Source organism: Macaca fascicularis, chromosome 12, assembly GCF_037993035.2.
Source record: "Macaca fascicularis isolate 582-1 chromosome 12, T2T-MFA8v1.1".
Taxonomy (NCBI): Eukaryota; Metazoa; Chordata; class Mammalia; order Primates; family Cercopithecidae; genus Macaca; species Macaca fascicularis.
Genome location: NC_088386.1, coordinates 138221175 through 138233561, shown reverse-complemented (window position 1 = coordinate 138233561; position 12387 = coordinate 138221175). Strand labels below are relative to the sequence as shown.

Genomic DNA, 12387 nt, shown 5'->3' with positions numbered 1-12387 from the left:
CATTCCGGAGAGGTCCAGCTCCGACGTGGGATCCCAGGCAGGATGCAGAGGCTCCTGTTTATCCCTGAGAGGGCACTAGGGTTGCTGGATTCCCAACACGGTGTTTGTGTCAGGCAGGTGGAGGGTTTGCCCCTCCCTTCTGCGGCTCTGCAGGTGAACAGGCGCCTTCTCAGAACAGCAAGCGCAACTCAGCCCCAAACAACCCCCCGGCCACAGCAGGGTGTACCCCACCTGGGAGTCACAGGATGCTGGGGTCAGACCTGCAGCCAGGGCCGCTCGGTAATAACCCATGGGGCCGACTGAGGGCTCAGAGGAACGTGCTGCCTTCGTTTTGTTTCTATTGCAACAGGCCTTTCGGGATCTCACACAGAGGTTAACTTTAGCTTCCAAATCACTTTTCGATTGTTTGTTCATTTTTTTATTTTGATGGCAACTCACTTCTTAATGCAGTTCCTGATGAAGTTTCACAACTTTGCTGTTCCAAATTATGTACTACCATGACGAAAGGAGTTAGGTATTACTTCCTAATAAAATACATGGTCCAGTGATGGGTTAAGAAATACAGTGTAACAAAACAGATCAGTTATAATTCTTAAAGAAGCAATATTCTGTTACGGTGTTAAGAATAAAACCATTTTAAAGCAGAGTTTCTCTTTGCTCTGTGGGTTTCTTAACGAGCTAGGAGATGAGGGGTCCCTGGGGGTGGTGGACAGTGGGCCAGGCAGCTGTCACCTTTCTCTGATTTGTGTTTTAGATGGAACGGCGCTGAGCTGGTGGGCTGGAAGAGCCAACGAGACCCACACTTACTGGGGAGGATCTTTTCCCGGCGCCCACCAGTGTGCCTGTGGGTTAGAGAGGGACTGCCTGGATCCTCAGTACGGCTGTAACTGTGATGCCGACCGGGACGAATGGTGAATTGCATGTGATTTCCTCCGTAAGACGTGCTCTTGTTATTGCTTGAAGCGTAGGACAGATGTAGGTTCCATTGCGTCCTCACAAGTTAGAGACATGTACGCTGATGAACTATGATACAAGTGACCAGAAGCCTAAAAATTACGGTCAATGAATTACTGGTTTCCTTTCTTTCTTATCTTGGTTTGTTGTTTCTCATTTTTAACCTTTCCATTATGAACAAGGTCAAATCTATGCAAAAGTAGAGACGATAGTACTAATGAACCCCCACGTGCCCATTGCCCGACCTCAACAGCCATTGCCCACGGCCAGCTTTTGGCCGTAGATATGCCCACCTCGTCACCCCATCCCAGTGATTGTGGAGAAAACCCACATATCACGTCATTTCATCTGTCAACACTTCATTGGTTCGTTGTGAAAAATTTATCACAAATCATGCACATTTTATTTCTTCAATAAGATAACCTCATTAAAGGATTAAAAGGTTTAAATTCAACCTAATTTAGTCCATTTAAGTAATCTCATGTGGACAGGACATATTTTCTAAACCAATTTCCAAAGTGTGGCCTCCAACACTCTCAACTACCAACGGGTCCACGATCACCCAGGTGTCGGGGGTGACATGTCCTCAGGTCCACGATCACCTGGGTGTTGGGGGTGACACGTCCTCAGATCCACGATCACCTGGGTGTTGGGGATGACACGTCCTCAGATCCACAATCACCTGGGTGTTGGGGGTGACATGTCCTCAGGTCCACAATCACCTGGGTGTTGGGGGTGACACATCCTTGGTGTCACCTCTGAAAGGCGTAGTGCGTGCTTTCACAGCAAAGGCTCTGAGAAGTCCCGCATAAATACTGCTGGACCCATGGGAGTTGTCCCACGTGATCTGATGAAGCTGCTGGTCTGACTTATGGATGTTTACATGAAAAGTATCTCTCAGTGTGGCCCACACTCTGGAAATACAGAGCATCAAGGGCTTAAAAATGATCTTCAAAATGGCTAAACAAGGGAATTGCCTCACATATGTAGACAATATGTGAAATCAGAAAGCTTATTATATTTGAGGATAATACTGGAATCCCCGTTGATTTTATGTTTTTATTTACAAGACAATATTTATAAAGTGAGAATTTTCAAATCTCTAGATTCATATTTTAATGTTTATCACCAATAAAAAATATTTCATATAGCTCAAATGCTTCAGATACTGTATTTTTATTAGACTTTTAATATGGGCCATGAACACCAAAATCACTTAAAAAGACACACAATTTGGTCAATATGATTTATTTGGCTACAGAATGTCTACAAGCTTAGGAATCAGTTCACTCAGAAATGATCTCACAGTTGTAACTGCAAGGTTTTCATTTGCTCACCTGGCATGAACAAAAGCTGGAACACATCAGTTTAAGAATATTCTGAAAGAATTTGAAAGATCTGCGGAAATGCACGTGTCAGAGACGGTGGCAGTGAAGGCCCCAGGCAGAGGTTAGCAAACTCTGGCCTGTGAACCAAGTCCTGTCCGCAACCTGATCTTCCAAAGTTCTGCTGGCACTCAGCCGCATTCTTCCTTCACGTTTTACTACGGCTGCTCTCAGTCCCACGGCTGGGTTGAGTCAAGACAGGGACCCTGTGGTCTGAAAGCCTGAAATTCTTACCATCCGGCCCTTTACAGAAAACGGTGCTGATCTACCGTGGGGAATGCCGTGCTGGAGCCAAGTCCCTGAGACTGGGAAGGGACGGGAGACCCAGACCAGAACACACGCTGGAATCGGGCGACTTCCCAAGGACCCACCTCCTGACCGTGGTCTCCAGGACGGGCAGAGGGCACCAGTCAGGGCGGCCCTGGCCTGCTGGGAAGGCCAGGCTGGTGGGCAGGGATGCAGCTGCAGGGCTAAATGCCACAGGAGCAATTTAGATTATGGAATCCTGTAGCCTAGGAGCCATGTGGACGCACCCTCTCCCAGGGGGCCCGGCCAGGGTGGTGGCCAGGCCAGGGTCAGAGGGGCCGCAGGACGGTTGGTGGACCCAGAGGAGGTAAGGAAAAAGGGCGGCCCATGACCGTCCTGCTGGACTTGCAGGCAGAAAGGGTCAGCCTGGGGACCTGGAGGCTGCAGTGGAGGATCCTGAGCCCTCGTCCAGTCTTGGACGCAGGATCCAGTGACACAGGAAGGCCCTTGTGATGCCCAGTAAGCGTGAGCCACCCCCACCCCAACCAGGGAAGCCGAGAGCCCCAGCCAGTGCCCTACAGTTGCTGGGTCTTACAGGGTCCGTGTGATGCCGACTGGGATTGGAAACACCACCTGGGCCCGCTGAGGGTGGGCGTCTGCAGCCAGGCAGTGAGTGGAGCTTGGTCCCCTCTCCGTTCCTTTCAGTATTTTCTTTTGTCCCTGAGAATCGCTGGAATGAGCGTGCACCTGCCGGAAGAGCCCACCAAGGCCCCTTGACCTGCGCAGTAGAAACCTCACGGTGAGAAGACCCACATGGAAGCTCCTGAAACAGCCCCTCCCCTCCCCAGAAACTAAACGCAGAGCAGCATCTCCCAGGAGCAGTGAGGAGACCCCCGCCACCCTTGCAGACCTGAAGAATGGCAGGCGGTGGTCTCAATCATTTCCCCCTGAAATCACTGATAGGGCGCCTGAAAAATCAAAACCGACGATGCTGGAAGATAGGGGATCCTGAAGATTAAATTAAGGGGCCTCATCAGAGCGGTGTGATAGGTGCGGTGCCTTTACTAAAACAGTGGCTCTTGATTCAGCAAAACGTTATTCTCAACATCAGTAGGGAAGGGCCCTTGAAATCCCTCTGCATCTCGCCCCGGCCGTGCTGACCCACTCCGTCTGTGAGGCCACCTCAGAGCACTGTCCTGGCAGCTCAGGGAAGAGGCCACGCTAGCCCGATGAGAAAACCAGTGGGAAGGACTCTGGAGGCAGCCACAGGGCGTCAATTACCTGGGCACCTGCCCCTGCCCATTGCGGGCCGGGCTTTTGTGGGCCCATCAACTCGTGGATTTGGGTGAGCACAGCAGCGACCCATTGCTGAAGGAGCTGGGGACTCAGGATGGATGCAAAGGTGGCCCAAGGGCTTGGACAAGTCCTGGTGCAGGAGAGGCAGAGCCCTGTCAGCCACAGCCATGTCCACCCCAGAGATGCTCCTGAGTGGGGCAAAGGAACGTGCCCCCCACCCCGCCCCCCAAGGGCAGAGCAGTGCACACAGCCGGACCCCGGTCCTGAAGCAGGTGTGGAAGGACACGTTTCCCTAGACACCACACGTGTCCCTTCGGCGAGGGTGAGCAGGAACCGCCGGCAGGTGGGCAGCTGCTGGTCAGTGCCCAGGAAGGTGCGAGTCTGGAAGTAACCTGTAGGGGAGGCCTTCGGGGCCTGCAGAGTGTGTGGGGCCTGTGGGGCCTGCAGGGGCTGCGGTCTCCTCATGGAGCCGAGGCTGAGGCTGCGAGACCAGGAGCCCTATCTGCAGAGCAGGCCAGCCTCAGTCCTCGGACACCCGGGGCTGCACCGCCCATGTTCCCTGGACATAGAGGTCAGGGCGAAGTGAACGCTTTGGCAGCGTGGACCCCACCCACCCGGAGAGGCGGGATTCGGCCTCTGGGGCCCTGATCTGTGTCCGGTTATGACTGACCTCAGGAGCTCTGCCTGCAGGTGGCTTCTGGCCGTGGAGGCTGCGGCCTGCGTGGGATGGCAGGGGCCGCTCGTCAGCCCACAGTACTCAGTGCACGGGAGCTGCTGCCCACGCGGCCTTGGGACCGACGGTCACTGGGAAGCTGCCCTCATGCAGTGTCCCACGGTGCATGCTCCCTGGGACCCTGCTGGGTGTCGGGATTGGTAGCAAAGGAGGGAGCTGGTGAATCTGCTGAAGACCCCAGGGCTGACACGGGAGCCATGGGTTAGCTCAGTAAGGATCGCTCGGCTGTGACGCTGAAGTCAGCCGCAGGGCAGAGGAGATGCAACCTAGACACAAGTGCGCCCGGGCAGTGTGAAGGACGGACTGTGGCAGACACGGCCAGGGATGCCCAGAGGGCCCGTGCACATCAGGGACAGCCTCAACCCAGCAACCCACAGCGTGCGAGGGAAGGACTGGCGTGCACGGGGATTCTCCACTGTCGCGCAGTGTGTCTACTAGTCTGACATTGGTCAAAATAAAAGATCAAAAACTTGTAAAATGACTCAGAGGTGTGTGGTGTGTGTGGAGGCGTCGGTGCAGAGAAACAATCAAATGACCAAGGAGCGTCCAGAGACAGGTGCACAGTCCTGTGGGCAGCACCAGGGAGTGTGGAAAGTTTGGTCTTTTTAATAAATGGAGCCGGGTCCACTAGCTATCCACGTGCAAGGAGTAAACTTTTATATTTACTTCACAGCACATAAAGATCAATTCCTGTTGGATTTCAGATCAAATATGAAAGGCAAAAGAATAACAATTCTAGAAGAAAGCACCAGAGAGCATCCCCGATCCAGATCTCCAAGGGTTCTAATTCCATCTTGTAATTCCAAGCGAGTTCGGTCTCCTCTGCCTCCCACCTGCCTCTCAACCTCTGTCGCTCTCTCACTCTATTTCAATATAGACACACATAAGTATCCGGGTCCTGAATCATTGCAGAGTCCATTGCAGACATGATGCTCTTTTAACCTCAGATATTTCGTCCTGTATTTCTCAAAAGCAAAGCTGTTTTCTTACATAACCAGAGTCCAAAAATCAAAATCAGGAAATTCATATTGATCCAGTGCTATTTTGTAACCCATAATTTGTATTTACATTTCTCTAATTATTCCCATAATGCCCCATTACTGTTGATGTTAATTTGACAGTTTGGTTCGGGTGACGTCTGCCGGATTCCCCACTATGAATGATCATTTTTGCATTTGTGATCAATAGTGTTTTGTGCAGGGATGTAGGAAACCATGTTCTTACTCTCTTATGCCTCAGATTCAGCCCACCTATTTTAGCATCCATTAATTAATCCTGCCTGAATCAATTATTATTGATTGTTGTTCAGATGGTGGTGTTTTTGTTGTTGTTGTTGTTGTTGTTTGTTTTGTTTCAGTAACACTGTTCCTCGTATGCACGTTTCTCAGTCGACATTCCGACTGTCAGGGTCTCTCTCCCTCTTCATAACGTGTCCTGTCTCCTGTCCTGACGTCATCTGGGGCTGCAGCTGTCCCAGGTGAGGCGGGTTTCAGCCGTGTCCTCCTGCCAGGCCCCATCCTCCTCTGAGCACTTTCTTACGTTTTACCCAACGGGTTCCAGGCGCATCCTGCTCTAAGCTCGTCCTTCCTGGAGAAGATTCTTTCCACGCTCCTGTGGTGCATCTTCTGTTAAATTCAGCCCTAAACAATTGTATCTCCCATTCTGGTGTTGTAAACCGAGTTATCATTCTATCTTCTAACTGGTTATTATTTAGTTTAAGTCCCAGCTATTTATCTTTGTTTTTATTGCATTTGCTTTTGGGTTCTTGGTCATGAAATCTTTGCCTAAGCCAATGTCTAGAATGTTTTTTCTGATGTTGTCTTCTAGAATTTTTATAGTTTCAGGTCTTACATTTAAGTCCTTGATTATTGGTGTATGTGAAAGCATGGTCTCATCATATCCGGTTCCACTGAACTCTTTCTTCTTGCCCATTTGGTGAGACACTGTCTTTAGGGCTGAGGCACTTAGAGGGTATACATGTGAATGTCACACGTGTAGATACCATGTACGCCTCAATAAAGACACTGATCACGTGCACGTGTGTATTTACGGAATCACATCAAGAATGTGTCTTCATAATTATCATCCAGAACATTTTATGAGACATGGATGTTAACATTCATCAAAGGTTTTTTCAGCATTTATGCAAGTAATCAAATGATTTTTCTCCTTAGATATCTTAATTCGATAAAACATATTAATGATTTCCTAATACTGAAACTGGAATAGATCACTGGCCGTGTTGTGTCTTTCTTTGTGTGGAATTACATTCTTCATGCACCGATAATACAGCTAGAAGGTTTGTGTCAACGTTCGCAGGTGGCCAGTCTGTGCATTTCTTTTCTTACCGTCTTTATCAGATTTAGATGTCAAGGTCACACTTGCTTCATAGAATTGGGATGTTTTCCTTCATTTCAGTGCTCTGGAAGAATTTTTCTTTTTTTGGAATATTGGGACTATTAGATTTTTGAAGTTTTACTAGACTTTCTCTGTGAATTCACCTTGACTGGGGACTTCTGTGGCACATTTTGTTGATACATTTCTGTTTTGTTTCTACAGAATTGAATACACTAAACTACATAAACCCAGTGGAATCAATTTCATTAAACTTAATTTTCCTAGTAAATTATCTTTTCACTAGTAACAAGATAAATTCAGGGCCAGGCGCAGTGGCTCACGCCTGTAATTCCAACACACTGGGAGATCACGGCGGGTAGATCACCTGAGGTCAAGAGTTTGAGACCAGCCTGGCCAACATGGTGAAAACCGTCTCTAATAAAAACAAAATATATACAAAAATTAGCCAGGCACGGTAATGCGCACCTGTAATCCCAGCTACTCGGGAGGCTGAGGCAGGAGAATTGCTTGAACCTGGGAGGCGAGGTTGCAGTGAGCCAAGATCATGCCATTGTACTCCAGCCTGGGTGACAAGAGTGAAACTCCATTTCAAAATAAATAAAGAAATTAATTAATTTAAAAAATTAAAGAGTATAAATTCATTCCTATAGAGGTAAATTCATTCATAGAGTGGTCTGAAAAGTAGTTTATTTTTTATGGTTTTTCCCTTTTAATAATTTTCCCTTTTTAAAAAATTTTACTATTTTGTATATGTGTGTTTTCTGCCTTTTTTCTTGATTAAACTATCTGGGGTCTTCCAGACACACGATATATTTGTCTTTATAGTATGTTTTTTTTTTTAAGTATTTTGATTTACTATTTAGATGTATTATTTTTCTGTTCTTCACCTTATTAATTTTTACATTTAAAAATTTTTCTTTATGCTTTTTTTATTCTCTTTGTTGCTTATACCAGTCTTTATGGTGCCAAGTAAATATACTTGTGTTCATTCTTCACTTCTGGCTGGTAAAAATATTTCAGAGTTTAGGTTTTCTTCTGTTCACCAATTTCAATGCATTAAATAATCTGAAATGCATTGCTTTATTTACCAGTATTTTAGTACTTCTGTAATTTTTATGTGTATTTCCCTTTTTATGGCAATTTTTTAAAAATAGCCTCGAAATTTTCAAGTTAAAGGACCTTCTGTAAAAGGGTCGCTAATATTTTCAATTTTATCAAGTTTTTTGTTGTTGTTGTTGTTACATGAGTAAGTTCTTTAGTGGTGATTCGTGAGATTTTGGTGTATCCATCACCCAAGCAGTAAAGATTTGTAGTCTTTTTTTTTTTTTTTTTTTTTTTTGAGACGGAGTCTCGCTCTGTCACCAGGCTGGAGTGTAGTGGCGCAATCTCAGCTCACTGAAACCTCCATCTCCCGGGTTCAAGCGATTCTCCTGCCTCAGCCTCCCAAGTAGCTGGAACTACAGGTGCACGCCACCACGCCCTGCTAATTTTTTTTTTTTTGTACTTTTAGTGGAAATGGGGTTTCACCATGTTGGCCAGGGTGGTCACAATCTCTTGACCTCATGATCCGCCTGCCTTGGCCTCCAAAAGTGCTGAGATTACAGGCGTGAGCCACCACGCCCAACCCAATTTGTAGTCTTTTATCCCTCACCCCCTTCCCCCACTTTCCCCCAAGTCCCCAAAGTCCATTGTATCATTCTTTTGCTTTTGTGTCCTCATAGCTTAGCTGCCACTTATGCGTGAAAACATACGATGTTTGGTTTTCTGCTCCTGAGTTACTTCACTTAGCATAATAGTCTCCAATCCCATGCAGGTTACCGTGAATGCCATTAATTCATTCCTTCTTCTGGCTGAGTGTATTCCATCATGTATGTACATACGCCACAGTTCCTTTATCCATTCCTTCTTATGGCTGAGTGTATTCCATCATGTATGTACATACGCCACAGTTCCTTTATCCATTCCTTCTTATGGCTGAGTGTATTCCACCATGTATGTACATACACCACAGTTCCTTTATCCACTTGTTGATTGATGGGCACCTGGGTTGCTTCCACATTTTTGCAGCTGTGAATTGTGCTGCTGTAAACATAGGTGTGCAAGTAGCTTTTTTGAATAATGACTTACTTTCCTTTGCATAAATACCAGTAGTGGGATTGCTGGATCAAATGGCAGTTCTACTTTTAGTTCTTTAAGGAATCTCCACACTGTTTTCCATAGAGAGTGTACTAGTTTACATTCCCACCAGCAGTGTAGAAGTGTTCTCTTTTCGCCACATCCATGCCAACATCTGTTATTTTTTGGTTTTTTGATTATGGCCATTCTCGAGGGAGTAAGGTAGTATCACATTGTGGTTTTGATTTGTATTTCCCTGGTCATTAGGGATGTTGAGCATTTTTTCATGTTTGTTTGCCATTTGTGTATCTTCTTTTGAGAATTGTCTATTCGTGTTGTTAGCCCACTTTTTGATGGGATTGTTCATATTTTTTTCTTGCTAATTTGTTTGAGTCCATTATAGATTCTGGATATTAATCTTTTGTCAGACATATAGATTGTGGAGATTTTCTCCCACTCTGTGGGTTGTCTGTTTACTCTGCTGACTGTTCCTTTTGCCGTGCAGACACTCTTTAGTTTAATTAAGTCCCAGCAATTTATCTTCATTTTTATTGCATTTGCTTTTTGGTTCTTGGTCATGAAATCTTTGCCTAAGCCAATGTCTAGAAGGGTTTTTCCGATGTTATCTTCTAGAATTTTTATAGTTTTAGGTCTTAGATTTAAGTCCTTGATCCATCTTGAGTTGATTTTTATATAAGGTGAGAGATGAGGATCCAGTTTCATTTTCTACATGTGGCTAGCCAGTTATCCCGGCACTGTTTGTTGAATAGGGTGTCATTTCCCCACTTTATGTTTTTGTTTGATTTGTCAAAAATCAGTTGGTTATAAGTATTTGGGTTGATTCTTAGTTCTCTATTCTGTTCCATTGGTCTATGTGCCTATTTTTATACCAGTACCGTGCTGCTTTGGTGAATATAGCATTATAGCATAGTTTGAAATCAGGTAATGTGATGCCTCCAGATTTGTTCTTTTTGCTTAGTATTGCTTTGGCTTTGCATGCTCCTTTTTGGTTCCATATGAATTTTAGGACTTTTTTCTCTAGTTTTGTGAAGAATGATGGTGGTATTTTGGTGGGAATTGCACTGAGTTTGTAGATTGCTTTTGGCAGTATGGTCATTTTCACAATATTGATTCTACCCATCCATGAACATGGGATGTGTTTCCATTTGTGTCATCTATGATTTCTTCCAGCAGTGTTTTGTAGTTTTCTTTGTAGAGATCTTTTACCTCCTTGTTAGGTGTATTCCTAAGTATTTTACTTATTTATTTATTTATTGCTATTTTGAAAGGGGTTGAGATCTTGATTTGATTTTCAGCTTGGTAGCTGTTGTTGTATAGCAGAGCTACTGATTTGTGTACATTCATTTTGAATCCTGAAACTGCTGAATTCATTTTTTGGAAGAGTCTTTAGAGTTTTCTAGGTATACAATCATATCATCAACAAACAGCAACAGTTTGACTTCTTTTTTACCAATTTGGACGCCCTTTATTTCTCTCTTGTCTGATTGCTCTGGCTAGGGCTTCCATCCAGTGCCAATAGAAGTGGTGAGAGTGGGCAACCTTGTCTTGTTCCAGTTCTCAGAGAAAATGCTTTCAACTTTTCCTCATTCGGTATTATGTTGGCTGTGGGTTTGTCATACATGGCTTTTATTACCTTGAGATATGTCCCTTATACACTGATTTTGCTAAGAGTTTTAATCATAAAGGGATAATAGATTTTGTCCAATGCTTTTTCTGCATCTATTGAGATGATCATGTGATTTTTGTTTTTGATTCTGTTTATGTGGTATATCACGTTTATTGACTTGCATATTTTAAACCGTCCTTGCATCCCTGGTATGAAACCCACTTGATCATGATGGATTATCTTTTAAATATACTGTTAGATTTGGTTAGCTAGTATGTTGTTAAGGATTTTTGCATCTGTGTTCATCAGGGATATTGGTCTGTGGTTTTCTTTCTTTGTCATGTCCTGTCTTTGTTTTGGTATTAGGGTGACACTGGCTTCACAGGATGATTTAGGGAGGATTCCGTCTTTCTCTCTCTCTTATAAAATAATGTCAATAGAATTGTTGCCAATTCTTCTTTGAATGTCTGGTAAAATCCAGCTGTTCCTGGACGTTTCTGTTGGTAATTTTTTTAGTACCATTTCAATCATGCTGCTTGTTATTGGTCTTTTCGGGGTTTCTCATTCTTCCTGATTTAAGCTAGGAGGGTTGTATCCTTCCAGGAATTTATCCATCTCCTCAAGTTTTCTAGTTATGTGCATAGTAGCCTTGAATGCGCTTTTGTATTTCTGTGGTATAGGTTGTAATATCTTCCATTTCATTTCTAATTGAGCTTCTTTGGATTTTCTGTCTTCTTTTGGTTAATCTTGCTAATGGTTTATCCATTTTACTTATCTTTTCAAAGGACTAGCTTTTTGTTTCATATATCTTTTGTTTTTTTGGTTTCAATTTTATTTAATTCTGCTCTGATTTTGGTTATTTCCTTTCTTCTGTTGGTTTGGGTGTGGTTTGTTCTTGTTTCTCCATTTCCTTGAGGTGTAACCTTGGATCGTCTATTTATTTGTGTTCTTTCAGATCTTTTGATGTAGGCATTTAAGGCTATGACCTTTCCTCTTAGCACCGCCTTTGCTGTATCCCAGAGGTTTTGATATGTTGCATCACTATTATCATTCAGTTCAAAGAATTTTTTAATTCCCATCTAGATTTCATTGTTCACCCAATGATCATTCAGAAGCAAGTTTATTAATTTCCATGTACTTTCCTGGTTTCAAAGGTTCCTTTTGGAGTTGATTTCCAGTCTTATTCCCCTGTAGTCTAAAGTACTTGATATAATTTTGATTTTCTTAAATTTAGTAAGACTTGTTTTGTGGCCTATCGTATGGTCTATCTTGGAGAAAGTTCCATGAGCTGATGAATAGAACGTATATTCTGCAGTTGTTGGGGAGAGTGTTCTACAAATATCTGTTAAGTCCATTTGGTCCAAGTTATAGTTTAAATTCATTGTTTCTTTGTTGACTTTCTGTCTTGATGACCTGTCTAGTGCTGTCAGTGGAGTATGGAAGTCTCCCACTATTACAGTGTTGCTGTCTATTCCATTTCTTAGGTCTAGTAGTAATTGTTTTATAAATTTGGAAGCTCCAGTGTTAGGTGGACATATATTTAGTATTGTGATATTTTCCTGTTGGACAGGGCCTTTTGTCATTATATAATGTCCCTCTTTGTCTTTTTTAACTGCTCTTGCCTTAAAGTTTGTTTTGTCTTTTATAAGAATAGCCAGTCCTGATCACTATTG

The 12387-nt window shown here is 44.1% G+C and overlaps 1 protein-coding gene across 26 annotated transcripts in view; it reads left to right on the top strand.

Moving 5' to 3' along the window:
• The window catches only part of LOC102123544 (contactin-associated protein-like 4), a 213023-nt gene that overhangs the window by 148535 nt on the left and 52101 nt on the right, over positions 1-12387 (top strand). For 23 of the 26 annotated variants that reach the window (XM_074008653.1, XM_074008651.1, XM_074008649.1 and 20 more), the window contains one exon: positions 755-911. The exons of the other annotated variants lie outside the window; for them this stretch is intronic. In XM_074008653.1, the coding sequence (XP_073864754.1) occupies positions 755-911 (157 nt within the window). The remainder of the gene's footprint in view (positions 1-754; positions 912-12387) is intronic. 26 annotated transcript variants of the gene reach the window in all.